The sequence below is a fragment of the Hakea prostrata genome, chromosome 10, assembly GCF_041222555.1.
Source record: "Hakea prostrata isolate BN-2017 chromosome 10, UWA_Hpros_2, whole genome shotgun sequence".
NCBI classification, from domain to species: Eukaryota; Viridiplantae; Streptophyta; class Magnoliopsida; order Proteales; family Proteaceae; genus Hakea; species Hakea prostrata.
In genome coordinates this window covers 35837090-35857293 of record NC_142609.1, presented here as the reverse complement: position 1 = coordinate 35857293, position 20204 = coordinate 35837090, and the positions used below count along the sequence as shown (strand labels likewise).

Below are 20204 nucleotides of genomic sequence, written 5' to 3'. Positions count from 1 at the left end.
TCTTGCCCGCATACATCTAAGTATGTGCCGATCAAGAACACCTCTTTAGTTACGTTTGAGGCAAAAATAACGCTCTCAGTGTTTTTGTTGGCCCCAAATTATGATGAACTCAAAAAACTAGCATAAAATGACCCCAAAACTGGGAGAGCGAAATTTGACCAAAACATTCTCAAATTTCAAGAAAATTTAGTTGAAATTTTGGGGTTTCACCAAAGTTTCGGTGAAATTTTGTACCTTGCTTGTAGGTGATGTCAAGGTCAGTTTGAAGTTGAAGCCAAATGCAGCACCAAAATAAGTGGTTTGGAAATGACATCTTAACACAGATGCATGGTTTTGCCTTAGGATATCCTGGGCATGTAGGTGTATGTATTACGATCTTTAATTCTATTTTTTAATAAAAGTATGATCCTTTATTTAAAAATAATCACTGTTTAGAAACTTTGTGCAAGCTGTATTGGTCTCTTTTGCCCTAGCTTCTTGTTTGGAAAGATTGCAGAGTTTTGGGTTCTTGGACTTAAATTGGGTCATGCATGATCCATTTCATTTTGTGGGGTCTTGTCATTTGTTGTCTGTCAATCAAAGACATTTTCTTGGGGTTACTAGCGTGTGTTGTCGCTTGCTATGCTTGTGGATACAGTAGAGCTCTTCAATCAAAGTTTAATTTGCAAGTGCAAAATTGTTCTAAACCACCCCCTCAATCCCAAGTGAAATTTGGACCCCAAAGTTTGACTCAAGTCATTCTCTACCCAAAACAAATGGCAAATTATCATTTTTATGACCAAAATACCCTTACTACATTCAGCCGTTAGATTATACCATGTAAAGAACTTCGATCTGATGGTTCCAATAAAAAACGGATTTTAGTTACAATTATAACTTTTTTTATGTTACAATTTCAAATTTACAAAGTGAAACTACATTGTTTACATTAAGAAGAATTCTTGAAACTTGTGATTTTCATAATCTTACATTGATACCGAATGTGAACCAACCGTATTGTCATTCAGTAATTTCAGTTAATGCAGTTACTTTGGAGTCTAGATGTTCTTGAATTTGATTGAACTATAAACATATGGAATTTGCTTTGTGGCAACAGTCAAACTAAAGCTTCAACAGCATGGCTATGATCATAATTGTTGGTTCATGCTCAGTGTATCCTTGCAATTGCATTGGAGGGGTATTTCGATTAGGATTTAAAATATCTTTCAATATGACATGATGGGGTCGATATACATCCATATGTGAGTCTCTGTGGGGATCCATTTTAACTGAGAAAGTTGATCAATGTCTAGTGTCTTAGATTAGGCATTGTTGTTTCTCCACTTCCCAATAATTCAGTGAACCAAAATACAAAAAATTCAAACTCTCAAGTTGGGGAAACATTTCATCTTAATTCCATCGTATGATTCAATTAAAATTAATGTGAGGTCCTTTAATCAGGGCAACCACTCTAGTACCCCCATCATGTCTTCTTTCATATATGTGAAACGCACATCCAAGAAAGTGAGTTTCAGTGGAACTTGTTGTTGGTGAGGTAGCTTTCGCATACTTCCACGCATGTTTATAGATAATAGAGAGAAATACATTTTGTATAGATAACCAGTGCGTATGTTATGATGACGACGTTGATGGACTCCAAAAGCACTCTTCTTAGCAATGGAATCATTGTGATCTAGGCACTAACCTTGCATTTGACGGGTAATGAAGATGCCTTAGTTTTCCTAATTTTAATACTTCAATATGAATACGTGCAGCCCTGGCATTTTTTTTTTTTTTTTTTTTTTTTTTTTTTTTTTCTCTTATTTTTTTGGGGTGGGGGTTCTGTAAAAATTTTTTATTATTATTTTTGGATAAAAAAAGAAAGGTATGCTCCAGATTGGCTGTAGGTTATAATTATTACCTTAAGATGAATTGAATATTCGTTTTTTTTTATATTTTTTATTATAGATTTGAGGTTCATCTGAGCCAGCTTAGATGTACCTCAACTACATCCTCATGGGATCTTTATATGATTAATATAGGTTGGGCTTCATCCCTGACATCGAACTTTGAACTCCTGTGTGGAAGCGCTGGTCTTTTGCTGTCTTAGGGTTTGTAACAATTAGTTTGTTATAATGATTAATAATCTATTGTTCCATCGTCGTTCAATTTGATAGGTTGGGTTCCAATCCAATGAGTCCTATTATCTGTGGATGAACCTTCGAAAATATAGTTTAGCATATAAGGGCAAATTGAAGACTATAATCATTATCATGAAGTACTATTTAAAAAAGAATAAAGGTAACAACAAAATTATCAGTAACAAAAATATGCTAGAATTACCTAAACAGAAGAAATTTACAAATACCTCAATAATGATCGTGAAATGAAAAGGAAATTGGTTACCGAAAAATAAGAGAAATGAAAAGGAAAATATATATTTTCATTTAAACAGTTAAGTCAAAACTTCAAATCATGTCCCTAAAATCAAATATAATCCGAGTACTTTTGGTTTTGGTTTCAAATGTTGGATCTCTTGGGTAGTTTCAATTTCGATTTTCATTTCACGGCTAGAAATTATTGAAATGACATGCCTCGCATTCAAGTCTAATGCCAAAAAAGTATTAAAAAAAAAAGAAAAAATGAAAAAGAAAAAAAAATCTGTATCTGTACACTAATGGAAAATGAAAAAAAAAACAAAGAAAATGACCAAGAGAAAAACGTAACAACACAAGTTTATGACCTAGTTCAGAACCACAAATCCATTACTTTATTTAAAATAAAATACCACTTGACAACACAAGTTTATTGTATGATCTACAGTCATTTCCATGACCAAATGGATTCCTCTTGATGCGTAGTAGATAAGTCCCTTCTTTGACGTCCTCACGTCTGCACATTAAAACAGTACATCACATTCTAATGTTTATTAAGTTGATATTTAAGATGTTTATCGAAAAAATAAAAAAATGAAATTGATATTTAAGAGGAGAGAGAGAGATTTCAAAACTCACCGACTCTGAGATGCAAGGGAACTCACCTTCAAAAATGCAATTCGTTGGATTGGATAGAAGGTATATGTTTGATCTTTTCCCAATCGTCCCCACCTTCTTTAGTCCTCTCAAGGAACTCTTCTGGCATGAACAATATTTTGAGTTCTTGTAGTGTTGTAATGTGCCTTAGCCCATCTGGGATACATTTCAACTCCGGAACTTCATAAAGTTGTAGTTTCCTTAGATTAGGCATTGCTCCTTTCTCCACTTCCCAATACTCTAGCGATCTGAAATACGTGAGATCCAAACTCTCAAGTTTAGGAAACCCCCTTGCAGAACATTTCATCTCAACTCCATTGTATACTTGAAATAGGTCGAGTTCCTTTAATTGGGGCAACTGCTCAAGGACCACCATCATGTCTTCTTTCAGATTTGTGCGACTTAAACACAGGTAAGTGAGATTCGGTGGGAAGTCGTTGTGGTCAAGTAGCTTCTGCATCCTTCCTATAAATTTGAGGTTATAGAGGTACACATGTCTCGAAAATGAAGGGGGAGGGATTTCAGACGGAAACTCAATCCATAGGGTCTCAAGATGCATCAATTCAAGTAAGGCCACACACAATTTTTGATACACTTCTACATATTCTTCAAATTTGCGAACTATAACCGATTGTAAAATCCTGAGGCTAGTCAACGTTTCAAGGCCATCCACTGACCATTTGTCTACTACCAAGCGCAATGTTTGGAGATTAGATAGATCGCCGATGTTTCTATTAAGATGAGGACGCTGACAGATTCCAAAAGCATCCTTCTTACCAATGGAATCGTAAAATCCAGGTGCTAACCTTGCATCATATGCACACATCAGATGCCTTAACTTACGTAAATTTAATATTTCAGTGGGAATAGATTCAATGCCGTTTGCATCGGTGAGATCGAGAGTTTGTAGGTTAGACAAGTTGCCAACCCAACATGGAAGAATTCTCAAATTCCATCCACGTACTCTCAAGTATTTTAGTAGAAAGAGCTTCCCTATTTCCTTGGGTAGCTCTTCAATATCTGGAGCAAGCTCGAGATCCAACACGTTAATTAGTTTGAATTGTCCAAAGAGACATGTTTGGGATATTGCAGTGAAGCAGAGTAATGAACGGAGATGATTTGGAGAACTCATAGAAGAAGAGGAACCGTGAGAACCATCCTCAGCCACATTTTCTTCATCACCCCTTATGTTATGGATAGCTACACGACGATAACAATTCAAATCCTTGTCAGGAGTGGAGATGTTAAGAAACGTACCTTCCTTGGCTTTTGATGTTGCCAAGTTCAGGAGGAGATCGTGAATGATGAATGATTCAGGTTCTCCATTTGATTTCCACTTGGAAACTTGGATTAGGTTCCTCTGCATCAACTCCTCAAGGTACTCTTTTCCTGAATCTTCCAGTCTTGAATTCTCCAAAAATCCCTCTGCAGTCCATAGCTGAATTAATCTGTCCCTCTCGATCTCAGTATCTTCTGGAAATACCCCAAAATAAAGAAAGCAAGGCTTTAAGTGACAAGGTAATTCGGTGTAACTTAGACTCAAAACCTCGTCACAATTTCCCTCTTTTAGATGCCAGTGCACACGATCAAACACTTGCTTCCATTGAACAAAGCTTCTTTTCTGCCTTTTTTCTGACATGAGGCCTGCCAATACAAGAATGGCAAGAGGCAACCCATCACATTTCCCAACGAGTTTTGCTGCTAGATTTTTCACCTCGTCGTTGTATTCCTTGAGACCTGCTTCGATGACTTTGTCATCTTCTGAACGGAAGAATTTCTTCCAGAAGAGATTTAAACCATTCTGCTCGTCCATAATTTTTTTCTTGTATGGAATAGCATTCGGGTCGGCATGCCTGGCTACATCTTCATTTCGAGTTGTCAACATCAATCTCCGTTGTTGGCCATCGCATGGAACATGGAAAGAACGTAACAGACAATCCCAATCTTCTTTCCTCCAAACATCGTCCAATACAATGAGATACCTCTTCTTATTCTTGAGAATTTCAAAAAGCTTTTCCTCCAAATTTTCGACTTCCATTGATGCCAATGCCTTTTTTTCTTCTTCTTTGAGCTCTGGCATAACTTGTTTTATGATTTTGCATAAAATGTTGCTCATACTATATTCCTTTGATATAGTAACATAGGCTTGACAATCAAAATGCTTTCTCACCTCATCATTATTGAAGATTTTATTTGCAAGAGTCGATTTTCCAAGACCTCCCATCCCAGTGATTGAGACAACACCAGACAACATTTTGGTTTCTTTTTCCAATAGCACCTTCACTAGTTTCTCTTCTTCTGTTTGAAGGCCAACCACATTTATAGGCAGAAAGTTCTTTTGGACATCTAAAGAAATTTCAGATCGATGTGTTTGAGTAGGCAATTGACTTTCCTCCAAAGTCTTAATGTCATAATTCACTCGATCATCAAAGTGCATTTTGATCTTTCCCTTGAGATCTTCAATATTCCCTCTCAGCTGATGGGCATCAATGAGAAACATTGGAAACTTGATGGCCTTTTTCATAGCATTATCATGCCGGTTTCGAGCCACTTTGTATACAAATATATCAATTAAATCTTCTGCCTCGAATGACAAACTCCTAAGTCGTTTCACCCACTCTTTTGCCCGTTCGCTTGTATGAAGTATTGCATCTACATCCTTCAAAGAGGCTTTCATCATGTCTAGTTGTGTGTGGAGTGCTTCTACTTCTGACTTGACTGCTGAGAGATAATTTGCTTCATCTATTGCTAAGATGCCTAGTTTCTCTACCAGATTGATCACAGTCGCTGCCATCTTCTTTCACAGTAAGACCCTAGCCTTATTCATTAGAAAAGACAATTAGGAGAAGTTGCATGTGAGACCTAAAAATAAATAAATAAATAAAGATAATAATCTAATTCAATTCAATTTAAATCTCATATTTCACATGGACATTGATTTCATCACCCACAATGGACTAATTACAAAATATTCATATGGACCTGCATAATCAAGTTGAATAAGTGGTGTGTTTGAATATTATCATTATTATTTCTTGTTAAGAAAACATATGAATGTCTAACTTTTTTATTTTTAGGTAAAAGATCAGTTGTATTAAACAAGCAGTGAACTACATTGATCTAATAAGAAAATATGAACAAAGCTCGACCCATTACATCCTCTCTATCTCTTTGAACAATCCTTGTTGGACAAAATTGAAATTGAGTAGACAATTGAATGTTAACTTTGTTAATCACACACATAGTTAATTACCATTCGTTTGCTTACATATATTGAATAAATCTACAAATATATTATTCCACATATATAAACTTTAGTCTTTATTAAGCACAACTAACAGATTACAATATAAGATTGCATTTTTATAGTAATTTGGTCATTTTGAAATATCAAAAGAGAATGAGAGGGAACAGTTCACTTCTATGGGAAACTAAAGCATAGGGAAGTCTTTGAAAATTTTGTCTTTTCTTAATATCCTCATATAATGCATTTAAAATAAAAATTATATGTAGCTAACACTTCAGCTCCAACATAACATTTACCAAGAAGAGTAAGTCTACCCTATGATTGAACATAGTGTGAGCCCTAATTATAAGTTCTGCTGACTCAAGGGTGCAAATCTTAAGATTGAATTAGAAAAATAAATAAATAAATAAACAACATAGAATCAAACCCAAAAATTAATAAAAGGACATTAATATAACTTCCAACTTACGATGTTCAATTAGTCTTTCGCATTTGTCTTCCCTGAAGTATCTTACCAAATGCAACTAACAAAGAACTTGTTTTGTTTTTGTCGAAGCAACTAACTAAGAACAGAAACTTAAAAGGTTAAATTACCTGAAGTATCGACAAATTAATCTCTCCTCAAGTCTTGCAAATTAATTTCCAAAGCACATCCTTTTCCTTCAGCTCTGCTGCTTTAGAGCTCCCTGTTCTTCTGATCCAACATAATTTGCTTCGATCATCTATAACCGACACAGCTAGTTCTGATCAGATATCGTTTCCATCACCTTCTCTGGTCTTCGACCATCCTGTACCACAGAAAAGATGTGTAAGTAGTGGTGGTGTATTTAACACCAAAGCGACCATATAACTCTCGCTCTGACAACTCTCCCTAGCTATGTTTCTTTGTTCTTTATTTGTTTGTTTCTTTTCATTCACTCTTCAACAGGCTCTTCTGTCTTTTTATCTCCTTCCTCTCCTTTACTTCTCATCCTTTCTCGTCTGAATTTTCTTTCTAAAAGCAACTGAGACTAGAAACTTACAAGGTAAAATTACTAAAGAGTCTTACATATTTCTAGCTCTCCTTGTTCTTCTGGTCTGTGACTTCTAGATCGCTGTTCTTGTCCTTCCTTGTTCTTCTGTTCCTGTCTTCCAGCTCCTTGTTCTTCTAGTTCCACGATTCCAGCAAAGTCTTGAAAGATTTCCTGATTTTTTTTTCTCTTCCTACCTCTTTTTTCTCTTGCTGCTGAAACTCAAGATAAGAATGATAATTAATCAAACCCTTCAGGAGTAGTCTTCATTCTTTATACTAAGATCGTTCTTAACCCTCTGAGAAGTGCTTTTACTTCAGTCTTCTTCTTTGAATTTGGGTCCACTTCAATCCCCTGTATGCCTAGCTGTGGTTACATGGTATTCAGTATGATCATGATGTCAAAAATAAACAGTGGAATTTCCACTATCTAATCTAATCTAATAGATGATACGATAAAAGTAAAGAAAAAAGAGGTACAATAATGATTCCAACGCGGAGTCAAGTCATTTGTATATATGGCTGGCATGCATTACCTAACCCTCTCGTCATCTTATGTGGAAACCACTGAACAAAAAACAAATGAGAAAAACATTAGTATGGAAACCAGTGTGAAAGAAGAAGAAGAGGAGACATTAATATTAATAATAATAATTTTCATCTACTGCGATCGATGTATATATATATAATATAATATAATATATTAGAAAAATAAATCCGCTTTCCAAGTCGTCCGTTAATTAAGGTTTTGGTGATGGAAATGGTGGGTTAAATGAGACATAAAGTGATGGAAAACACCTTTGGAGGGACCCATGGGAGCTCGCTTAGGAAGCTTGCAGATATGGACAAAAACTCAAAGAGAAAAGATCGAGGTTCACAGATGATGGGATGTGAAGCACTAAGAAAAGTGAATTGTAAGAACTAGTCGAGAGTTAACTAGTAATATATTCAGTTTTGAAACTTACTCTAAATGAGAGGATTGTAAGAACTTTAATAATAACTAGTCGGAGTAATTTAGATAAATATAAATTACATCTGTTTTATATCTCACCCATATCTCTATACCGACTCAATACGGTATTTTGTGTGTGTGGTGAAGGTCGTACAATGATATTCAATGAAGTTGAATTGTTGAAAGACTGTAAAGACTATATATATATTAAAAATGAAATAAGGAATTGAAATCATTTTGTTTTTTGGGTTATAAATTGCTAATGAACTTCAATGGGATTTCAAGGCTGATAAAGATTTCTTATGAATTAATCAATTTTTTAGCCTGAAAATTTTTAGCTAACCAAAATCCCCTTTAAAAAGAGGACTCATGTCAAGCATGGAAGTATGGAACTGTATCCAACCACATGCGAATAATGTGAATAGTGTAAATAGCATTCTTAGATATGAAGTAACCCAAGTAGAATGGAATATTGAAGCAGGTAATAAATAACTGTTGAAAGTTTTCCTATTTCAATTTCAATAATGGCTAGATTGATTGGAAGCAATGGAGATGGACTAAAAACTAAAAACTAAAAGTATAAATGTAATAGCATCTGGAGGAACTCAAGTAATGGAGAAGATGGAAGATGGATGTTTCAATCGATTAAATTTATTAGTAACCAATCTGTTCCAGATGTAATTTTCATCAGGCCAGAGACTGTTGCCATTGACAAAAGTGCAAGTGGTATTTTATGTGATTTGTACATTTGAGAACAATTTACAAGTGCAGAGCCTTAGGACCATATATAGTTATGCTGTTTGAGACCTACCTACATTACAAGCCGTGTTCAGTGTATTAATTATCTTTCATTTGTAAAAGTGATCTTTTAATACTACTCTTGCTAACATTAGGAAGGAGTGAAGATTGTTTAACTCTTTTTTCCCCATTTGGTTTGTCTGGAGTCATGGACTTCTTTCTTGGGGACCTATAGAGTACCGAAGCCATGGTTTTAAAAGTCCAAATCGGCCAATTCAGATTCAAATTCATCGAGGCCTGTCCCGATTGATCAATTCCTCATGGGAGAATCTGACCGAGGGGTTTGGGCCATTTACTTCTTCATTTGGCTTCTTAAAATGCTGAAATTCAAGAAGAAACTTCTTTGCTAGCTAGCTTCACCATATCCTGTAGCCCAGGACTTCAAAATTTGAGATGTAGCAGATATGCTATCCCCTCTCTTGATCTCATATTTGGGTGATTTTGGTTAATCCAGACAGGAATCCATGGTGCCTTGACAAATTTGAGAATCCTTGACAGTGGCCCTGCTTTCCTCTTCTCTCAAGAAAGCTTTCTGACTTGCCAATAATTTATAAATATTACTAGCTTTTATGGTGCACAACTTAGCTGGAATTCACTGTTTCTGAAGATGAATTGTAAAACGAATAACAGAGGACCTTCGATTCAAAGTTCACTGAACCAAGTAATTGTCCTTGGTGGATGAGGTCTGCATGTTAAAGGATGAAGAGGCTTTATACTGTCACCTCTTAGGATAGGACTTTGATTCTTTGATGCATGCATGGTTTGGCATCTGTGAGAAGATTTGGTCTTATGTAAGCCCCAATAGGTTGAGGTCTATGAGTTGGCCCATTTGTTCCATGGGTTTAAGTTGTAAAGGGTCTTTAATGTATAAGCTCCACAATGGATATATAGTTTATTAGAATTTTTTTTAATGATAAATGAAGATTTGTCAGTGAAGAAAATAGGTATGTTACAAACAAATAAGAAAGAGGTGATGGTATGAAGTAGGAGCAAACCCAGGGCCACTAAGAAAGGACTCCAGTATATTTCAAGATCTCAAAAATATCTTGGGTTTTTTCAGTGTAGAAGCACTGATCTTGAAATCTGAAAGTGAACCAACTCAATTGGAAATTTGGGATATTGGATATTACTGAGATCTCAGTGGTTACGCTCATCTTGGTGGGAAACCATGTGATGCAGGTCTAGCTCCAAAACAGGGTTTGAGTGCCCAGCACCTAGAGGCTACTGCTCAGCAGTCATAGTAGTAGCAGCAGAGTTTTCTATACTCGCCTTTTTTAGGCTCATACCGTCCTTTGTCCTGTACTCACCTAGACCTATGTTTGGAGACTCAGGCAAGGGAGTTCGCTTTCCCTACTTCACCAAATGAACCGGTTGTATTTTTGAGAGGCATGAGCGGACCGCTTCGTCTAGTTAGGATGTAGAACGAAAGAGGCGGTTCGGCCTCAAAAGAGAAAGGTAGAAATAGAGTTTCCTCCAAAATGAATTGATAGCTCAGAGACCTTTGTGTGTGAGTCCGCTTTCCCTACTTCATGAAACAAACCGGTTGTATTTTTGAGAAGCACGAGCAGACTGCTTCCTCTAGTTATGATGCAGAACGAAAGAGACAGTTCAGTCTCAGAAGAGAAAGGTAGAAATAGAGTTTGCTCCAAAATGAATTGATGATTCAGAGACCTCTGTGTGTGTGTGAATAAGAAATTGCAAAATAGAGAGTCGTTTGAGGGTCATGACCACGTTCAACAGAGGCCTAGTAAATGCTTCTGTATAGAGAAGGGATATAATCTTGATTGAAGGAATTAGAAGAGTTAGGGGGCAGATCTATGACATCCTTAAGAGTAGTGAGACAGGCTTTGTAACTAGCATGGCCTTAAATAGGGCTAATTGGAAGGCAAGAATCCATGTATGCGACCTCATTTAATTGGGACAAGGTTTGTGGTTGTTGTTGATGAATCATAAGTTGCAAAACAGAAAGCTAGGACTCTGGGATTTAATGGGAAGCTTTGTCTGTAATATTAGCGATTATAATATTAGTGATGAGAGACTAGGCAGGAATACACATATAGGGTTAATTTTGTAATGCAATTAGGTAGTGATAACCATTGTAGGGATCAAGCAGGATTCAGTTAAAAGTCTTTTTAACTTCAGTTTCAGTCCACTGAGACATAGGCATGGTTTTGTGAATAGAATTTGAGTTTTGTTTTAGTATTTGCCTCCTTAGCAAAGAAACTATCAGACATACCTTGTAGAGCAATCTCCTATTGGATAGCCACCAACTCTTTCTTTGCCTTCTCCAGGGCCTCATTCAAGTTTGGGAAGGTCAGTAGATTTAGAGAAGTTGATGCCTTGGAACTGGGGAGTTAAAAAAGAAAGAAAGAGGAGACGAAGATGTTCTAGTACTCTTTCAAATCCAAAGTCGATTGTGAAAAAAAAAATCCAAAATGAAAAGAATTTAAGCGTATAATTGGTATTTGTTATGAGTTTATAAATGAGGGTAGTGTTGTTTTTTACTTTTTAATCTTAATGAAGGGCAAAATAGACATTACATATTCAATCTAAACAACCACTTAACACCAGAAGTAAGGGGGCAATAGTAATTTCATAAAGAACAAGGTTTGATTAGTAGTTGAGCCATAGTACAAGGGGGGGGGGCAGTAGTAATTATCCCTACAACAAAATACTACAATAATAATATTACTTATAGAAATATTAATGCCATAGATGGAGGGATGATCTTTAGTCTGGCTTCAAAGATTGAATTGAGTGGTGCTAGTGAAGTGGAGAGTGTCGCCAAAAGCTAGAATCTAATGGTATTTTCTCCTTCAAGTCAGCTTGGAATTGCATTAGAAGGAAGTACAATAAGGTGGAGTAGCATAGGGTTATTTAGGGTGTGAATTTGTAGCCTTGTGAGAGTGTGTTTGGGTGGAGAATGTTGATGGGACAATTCCCAACAAATTCGGTGGTGCAAGGATGCAGTAATGCCTTGGCAGGCATAAGAGTGTGTATTATGTGGTTCAAAGGTGGAGAGCATAGACCATCTACTTGTGGGTGGGCTTTTACTGGGGGTGGTTTTACGAAATTCAGTGACCTTTTACTTTTAGATGGGAATTGGGACAAACTCTAGAAGAGGTGTGGACTTAATGGAGTGGGAAGGCCATAGTCACCTCTTTAGTGGTGTGTGGTTGGAGGGTTTCATTTTGATTCCATTCTTCACATAGATGGAGAGAAACAACGGGAAGTATGATGCATTTGGTTGAAGGGAGGATTGGGTGTTCGGATTGATTTTGTTGAAGCTTTAGTTGGAGACTTAGAGTATGCAGGGGGGGGGGGTTAGGGAGTTATGACCTGGAGGCATGGGAGGAAATATGATCGTTGAAATTGGGCAAAATTTCACTCACTATCTAGCGACGCGAAACATGGGTTGAAAACCAAGTGTCTTAAATTTCGGTGAAATTTCGGTAATTTGGCCCAAATTTTATTAATTTTGCCTATATTTCAGTGAGATTTTTAGAATTTCATTGAAATCTTGAAAATTCCGGTGAAATTCTAAAAATTCCAAGGGGCTATACATACAGGGCTTATGACTATGGATATGGATATGGATATGGATATGGTGGAGCATATAGCGGTTTATTTGCTAATTGTTGTAGTATGTATGTCTGCATGAGTACGGAGATGGATTAGGTGCATCATTTGCGTTTCTCATCTTTGGATATCCATTAGGATCAGCACAACTAGTTATGCTAGAAATGGACTATATGTATAACTTTATCCATACCATGTTACGGAATACTTACGTCCAATATTTAGAATACTTCCATGACCCATGGTATGGATCCAAACTAACACATACTTGTATATTGAATTCTACTTGTTGTATGTGTTGTTGCATTTTAGTGAAAATTTTAGTATTGTTTTGCATAATATTCATATTTACATTGGTCAAAATTCATGTTCCAAACTTCCAATCTTGCCCGCATACATCCAAGTATGTGCCGATCAAGAACACCTATTTAGTTACGTTTTAGGCAAAAATAATGCTCCCAGTGTTTTTGTTGGCCCCAAATTATGATGAACTCAAGAAACCAGCATAAAATGACCCCAAAACTGGGGGGGGGGAAATTCGACCAAAACACTCCCAAATTTCAAGAAAATTTAACTGAGATTTTGGGGTTTCACCAAAGTTTCAGTGAAATTTTGTACGTTGCTTGTAGGTGATGTCAAGGCAAGTTTGAAGTTGAAGCCAAATGCAACACAAAAATAAGTAGTTTGGAAATGACATCTTAACACAGATGGTTCTGCCTTAGGATATCCTGTGCATGTAGGTGTATGTATTTCGATCTTTAATTCTATTTTTAAATAAAAGTATGATCCTTTATTTTAAGAAATCACTGTTTATCAACTTTGTGCAAGATGTATTGGTCTCTTTTGCCCTAGCTTCTTGTTTGGAAAGAATGCAAAGTTTTGGGTTCTTGGACTTTGATTGGGTCATGCATGATCCATTTCATTTTGTGGGGTCTTGTCATCTGTTGTCTATCGATCAATGGCATTTTCTTAGGGTTACTAGTGTCATAGTGTGTGTTGCCGCTTGCTATGCTTGTGGATATAGTAGAGCACTTCAATCAAATTTTAATCTGCAAGTGCAAAATTGTTCTAAATCACCCATTCCCAAGTGAAAATAGGAAGGGTAATTTTGGACCCCAAGGTTTGACTCAAGTCATTCTCTACCCAAAATAAATGGCAATTTATCATTTTTACGACCAAAATACCCTTAATCCATTCAACTGTTAGATTATGTCATATAAGAAAATTTCGATCCAATGGTTCTAGTAAAAAAGGGATTTTAGTTACAATTATAACTTTTTTATTTTACAATTTTAAACTTACAAAGTTAAACTACATTGTTTACATTAAGAAGAATTCTTGAAACTTGTGATTTTCATAATCTTACATTGATACCGAGCGTGGGCCAACCATATTCATTCAGTAATTTTAGTTAATGCATTACTTTGGAGTCTAGATGATGTTGAATTTGATTGAAGTACAACCACATGGAATTTGCTTTGTGACAACAGTCAAATCCAAACTTCAACACTACGGCTATGATCATAATTGTTGGACCATGCTCACTGTGTCCTTGCAATTGCATTGGAGGGGAATTTTGATTATCATATTAGATCGATTAAGGTTTGAAAGATATAACTTTCAATATGACATGATGGGGTCGATATAAATCCATATCGATCATTGTCAATAGAATATGTATTGATACATCTATTTATTTATAAAAGAAATGACAAATGTAATGGATTGTATCAAAGGGTGTCAGCCATTACAGGCTAATATGACACGATATATACCAATACCATCATGTCCTCTTTCATATTTGTGAAACGCAAATCCAAGAAAGTGAATTTCAGTGGGAAATTGTTGTGGTGAGGTAGCTTTCGCATACTTTCACGAATGTATAGATCATAGAGACAAACATGTTTTGAATAGATCACCAGTGTTATGAGTGACGATGTTGATGGACTCGAAACGCATTCTTGTTAGCAATGGAATCATTGCGATCTAGGCACTAACCTTGCATTTGACGGGCATGGAAGATGCCTTAGTTCCTAATTTTAATATTTCAATATGAACTTATGCAACCTTGATATCCTTCTTCATTTTTTATTTATTTATTATTTTTAGAACATAGAAGAGAGGCATTGAATTGATTGTAGTAGGCTATAGTTATTACCTTATGACGAATTGAATATTCGATTGAGCTAGTTTATTCTCACCTTAAACATCTACTAGATCCACCAACAAAAATCAATAATTTAAGACACGAGATGTGAAATATCATATTAATTCTAGCTCATTGGTTATTTTTAGATTGGAGGTTCATCCGGGTCAGCTTATATACACCTCGACTATATTTTCAGGGAAGCTTTATATGATTAATATAGGTGGGGCTTCACCCCCAACCCCAAGGGAAATCGAACTTTGAGCTCTTACGTGGAAGCGTTGGTCTTTTGCCAACTGAGCCACCTCTTGGGGTTTGTAACAATTAGTTTGTTATAATGATTAGTTGTCTATTGTTCCATCACAGTTCAATTCGACAAGTTGGGTTTCAATCCAGTGAATACTATCACCCGTGGTTGATCCTCTGAAAACATAGTTTATCATATAAGGGCAAAGTGAGGAGTACAATCATTATCATGAAGTACTATTTAAAAAGAATAATAGTAGCAACAAAATTATTAGAAACAAAAATATGCTACTACTAATTATTGGATTACTTAAACAGAGGAAATTTACAAATACCTCCCTTAATGATCGTGAAATTAATGAAAAGGAAAATATATATTTTAATTAAAAAGGTTAAGTTAAACTTCAAATCATGTTCTTAAAATCAAATCCTGAGTACTTTTGGTTTTGGTTTCGAAGGTTGGAATCTTCTCTTGGTTAGTCTCAATTCATTTCTCTTCACGGATAAAAATTGTTGAAATGAACTGAAATGACATGCCTCACATTCAAGTCTAATGCCAAAAAGTATTAAAAAAAGAAGAAGGAAATCCGTTATCTGTTCACTAGTGGAAAATGAAAAGAAACAAAGACAATGACTGAGAGAAAAACGTAATAACACAAGTTTATGATTTGGTTCAGAATAAATTATAAATAGGTTCAGAAACACAAATCCATTACTTTATTTAAAATACAACACAAGTTTATTTCCAGCTAGTGTGTATGATCTACAGTCATTTCTATGACCATGTGGATTCCCCTACATGCGTAGTGTACGTCTGCACATTAAAACAGTACATCACATTCTAATGTTTATTAAGTTGATATTTAAGATGTTTATCGAAAAAAGAAAAAAAAGGTAATTTATGTTTAAGAGGAGAGAGAGAGATTTCAAAACTCACCAACTCTGAGATGCAAGGGAACTCACCTTCTTCAATATCAACTTCGTTGGATGGAAGGTATATGTTTGATCTTTTCCCAATCGTCCCCACCTTCTTTAGTCCTCTCAAGGAGCTCTTTTGGCATGACCAATATTTTGAGTTCCTGTAGTGTTGTAATGTGCCTTAGCCCATCTGGGATACATTTCAACTCCGGAACATCATAAAGTTCTAGTGTCCTTAGATTAGGCATTGCTCCTTTCTCCACTTCCCAATACTCCAGCGAATTGAAAAATAAGAGATCCAAACTCTCAAGTTTAGGAAACCCCCTTGCAGAACATTTCATCTCAACTCCATTGAATGCTTCATCTAGATCGAGTTCCTTTAATTGGGGCAGCTGCTCAAGGACCACCATCATGTCTTCTTTCAGATTTGTGTCAATTAACCTCAAGGAAGTGAGATTCGGTGGGAAGTCGTTGTGGTCAAGTAGCTTCTGCATCCTTCCTTTAATTTTGAGGTTATAGAGGTACACATGTCTCGAAAATGAAGGGGGAGAGATTTCAAACGGAAAGTCAATCCATAGGGTCTCAAGATGCATCAATTCAAGTAAGGCCACACACAATTTCTGATGCACTTCTTCAAATTCTTCAAATTCGTGAACTATAATCGATTGTAAAATCCTAAGGCTAGTCAACCTTTCAAGGCCATCCACTGACCATTTGTCTACTGCCAAGCGCAATGTTTGGAGATCAGATAGATCGCTGATGTTTCTATTATGATGAGGACGCCAACAGATTCCAAACGCATCATTCTTACTAATGGAATCGTAAAATCCAAGTGCTAACCTTGCATTTATTGGACACATCAGATGCCTTAACTTATGTAAATTTAATATTTCAGTGGGAATATATTCAATGCCGTCTACATCGGTGAGATCGAGAGTTTGTAGGTTAGACAAGTTGCCAACCCAACATGGAAGAGTACTCAAACCCTCTCCACGTACTCTCAAGTATTTTAGAAGAAAGAGCTTCCCTATTTCCTTGGGTAACTTTTTAATATATGGAGCAAGCTCTAGATCCAACACGTTAAGTAGTTTGAATTTTCCAAAGAGAGATGATTGGGACATTCCAGTGAAGCAGAGCAATGAGCGGAGACGACTTGGAGAACTCATAGAAGAAGAGGAACCGTGAGAACCATCCTCAGCCATATTTTCTTCATCACCCCTTATGTTATGGATAGCTACACGACGATAACAATTGAAAGCCTTGTCAGGAGTGGAGATGTTAAGAAACATACCTTCCTTGGCTTTTGATGTTGCCAGGCTCAAGAGGAGATCGTGAATGATGAACGATTTAGGTTCTCCATTTGATTTCCACTTGGCAACTTGGATTAGGTTCCTCTCCATCAACTCCTCAAGGTACTCTTTTCCTAAATCTTCCATTCTTGAATTCTCCAAAAATCCTTCTGCAGTCCATAGCTGAATTAATCTGTCCTTCTTGATCTCAGTATCTTCTAGGAATACCCCAAAATACAGAAAGCAAGGCTTTAAGTGGAAAGGTAATTCGGTGTAACTTAGACTCAAAACCTCGTAACAATTTCCCTCTTTTAGATGCCAGTGCACACGATCAAACACTTGCTTCCATTGAACAAAGCTTCTTTTCTGCCTTTTTTCTGACATGAGGCCTGCCAATACAAGAATGGCAAGAGGCAACCCATCACATTTCCCAACGAGTTTTGCTGCTAGATTTTTCACCTCGTCGTTGTATTCCTTGAGACCTGCTTCGATGACTTTGTCATCTTCTGAACGGAAGAATTTCTTCCAGAAGAGATTTAAACCATTCTGCTCGTCCATAATTTTTTTCTTGTATGGAATAGCATTCGGGTCGGCATGCCTGGCTACATCTTCATTTCGAGTTGTCAACATCAATCTCCGTTGTTGGCCATCGCATGGAACATGGAAAGAACGTAATAGACAATCCCAATCTTCTTTCCTCCAAACATCGTCCAATACAATGAGATACCTCTTCTTATTCTTGAGAATTTCAAAGAGCTTTTCCTCCAAATTTTCGACTTCCATTGATGCCAATGCATTTTTTTCTTCTTCTTTGAGCTCTGGCATAACTTGTTTTATGATTTTGCATAAAATGTTGCTCATACTATATTCCTTTGATATAGTAACATAGGCTTGACAATCAAAATGCTTTCTCACCTCATCATTATTGAAGATTTTATTTGCAAGAGTCGATTTCCCAAGACCTCCCATTCCAGTGATTGAGACAACACCAGACAACATTTTGGGTTCTTTTTCCAATAGCACCTTCACTAGTTCCTCTTCTTCTGTTTGAAGGCCAACCACACTTATAGGCAGAAAGTTCTTTTGGACATCCAAAGAAATTTCAGATCGATGTGTTTGAGCAGGCAATTGAGTTTCCTCAAAAGGCTTAATGTCATAATTCACTCGGTCATCAAAGTGCATTTTGATCTTTCCCTTGAGATCTTCAATATTCCCTCTCAGCTGATGGGCATCAATGAGAAACTTTGGAAACTTGATGGTCTTTTTCACAGCATTATCACGCTGGTTTTGAGCCACTTTGTATACAAATATATCAATTAAATCTTCTGCCTCGAATGATAAGCCCCTAAGTCGTTTCACCCACTCTTTTGCCCGTTTACTTGTATGAAGTATTGCATCTACATCCTTCAAAGAGGCTTTCATATCGTCTAGTTGTGTGCGGAGTGCTTGTACTTCTGACTTGACTGTTGTGAGATAATTTGCTTCATCTATTGCTAAAATGCCTAGTTTCTCGACCAGATTGATCACAGTCTCTGCCATCTTCAATTCAATTTAAATCATAAATAAATAAATAAATAAAGATAATAATCCAATTCAATTCAATTTAAATCACCACATCAAATGCACATTGATTTCATCACCCACAGTAGACTAATTACAAAATATTCATACGGACCCACCTAATCGAGTTGAGTAACTGACGTCTTTTGAATATTATCATTATCATTTCCTTTTTAAAAAAGCATATGAATGTCAACTTTGTTATTTTTAGGTAAAAGCTCAGTTGTATTAAAAGATAAAATGTATATATAATAGGGATACATAAATGAAATCAATATGCCAACAAGTTATGAGCTAAATTGATCTAATAAGAAAATCTGATCAAAGGTTGACCCATTACATCCTCTCTATCTCTTGAGCAATCCCTAGTGAACAAAATTGAATTGGAGTAGACAATTGAATGTCAACTTTGTTAATCAATCACACACATTGTTAATTACCATTCGTTTACTCGCATATATTGAACAAATCTACAAATATATAATAAGCTTAAGTCTTTATTAAGCAAAACTAACGGATTATAAAAAAAAGATTGCATTGTTATGGTAATTTGGTCATTTTGAAATATCAAGAGAATGAGAGAGAATAATTCACTTCTTTGCGAAACTAAAGTATTGGGTAGTTTTTGAAAGTTTTCCCTTTTCTTAATGTCCTCATATAATGCATTTAAAATAAAAATTATATGTAGCTGACACTTTAGCTCCAACACTTATCAAGAAGATTAAGTCTAACCCATGATTGAAGATAGTGTGAGCCCTAATTATAAGTTCTACTGATCAAGTGTGCAAATCTTAAGAATGAATTAGAAAAATAAAGAAATAAATAAACAACATAGAATCAAACCCAAAAATTAATAAAAAGAGAAAAGAATTTCCAACTTACAATGTCCTTGTTAAATCAGACTATCTAACAAAGAACTTCTTTATATTTTGGTCGAAGCAAGTAACTAAGAAGAGAAACTTAAAAGGGAAAATTACCTGAAGTAGCAACAAATCAATCTCTCCTCCTCTAAGTCTTGCAAATTAATTTCCAAAGCAAATCCATTTTCTTCAGCTGTTCTTTAGAGCTCCCTGTTCTTGTCATCCCTGCTTCTCGTCTGAAAATGTGAAGATGTGCGTGCAGCTCATGGTGAAAGAACCCATTGGTCATTTGGTCATCCTCTTCATTATTCATTGAAGATTTGTTTTTTTTATCATGTGGCCGACACTTCCTCCTCCTCCGAACCTTATCACGATTTCAAAGCGTACAAAAAAAATGGGCCACACTACCCGCATGCATTTATAGTTTTTTTTTTGGAAAAAAGTAGCTGTGTATTAGAAAGAAAAGAAGAGGATGAAGGAAGAATCCCTTCACCCATGCATCTACTTGCTCAACTCAAAACTTTAAATATTCCCTCTTTCTTCTCCAGTCCATTTTATGGTTTTCCGAGATGAAAGTTTAGGCTCTCAA

General features: G+C 36.0%; 2 protein-coding genes across 5 annotated transcripts; both read right to left on the bottom strand.

The window, feature by feature from the left end:
• Positions 1 to 2688: 2688 nt before the first annotated feature.
• Positions 2689 to 7691, bottom strand: LOC149002672 (putative disease resistance protein RXW24L). Of its 2 annotated transcripts, none has more exons than XM_089138506.1 (4): positions 7307 to 7691; positions 6853 to 7046; positions 2994 to 5829; positions 2689 to 2871 (listed from the first exon to the last, which is right to left on the bottom strand). In XM_089138506.1, the coding sequence occupies exon 3, from the start codon at positions 5803 to 5805 to the stop codon at positions 3022 to 3024; it is 2784 nt and encodes a 927-aa protein (XP_088994632.1). In that variant the 5' UTR covers positions 5806 to 5829; positions 6853 to 7046; positions 7307 to 7691; the 3' UTR covers positions 2689 to 2871; positions 2994 to 3021. The 2 variants fall into 2 exon arrangements, with proteins under 2 accessions (XP_088994632.1, XP_088994633.1); XM_089138507.1 differs by having other exon boundaries at positions 3020 to 5829; positions 7307 to 7690.
• Positions 7692 to 15472: 7781 nt separating this feature from the next.
• LOC149002671 (disease resistance protein RPP8-like) lies at positions 15473 to 19932 on the bottom strand. Of its 3 annotated transcripts, none has more exons than XM_089138387.1 (3): positions 19733 to 19932; positions 15926 to 18734; positions 15473 to 15802 (listed from the first exon to the last, which is right to left on the bottom strand). In XM_089138387.1, the coding sequence occupies exon 2, from the start codon at positions 18732 to 18734 to the stop codon at positions 15963 to 15965; it is 2772 nt and encodes a 923-aa protein (XP_088994513.1). In that variant the 5' UTR covers positions 19733 to 19932; the 3' UTR covers positions 15473 to 15802; positions 15926 to 15962. The 3 variants fall into 3 exon arrangements, with proteins under 3 accessions (XP_088994513.1, XP_088994514.1, XP_088994512.1); XM_089138388.1 differs by having other exon boundaries at positions 15952 to 18734; XM_089138386.1 differs by having other exon boundaries at positions 15473 to 18734.
• Positions 19933 to 20204: the final 272 nt, after the last annotated feature.

What these genes read in the sequence shown, in the direction of transcription:
- LOC149002671 (XM_089138386.1), bottom strand. Translation starts at nt 18,734, where the DNA reads ATGGCAGAGACTGTGATCAATCTGGTCGAGAAACTAGGCATTTTAGCA.
- LOC149002672 (XM_089138506.1), bottom strand. Translation starts at nt 5,805, where the DNA reads ATGGCAGCGACTGTGATCAATCTGGTAGAGAAACTAGGCATCTTAGCA.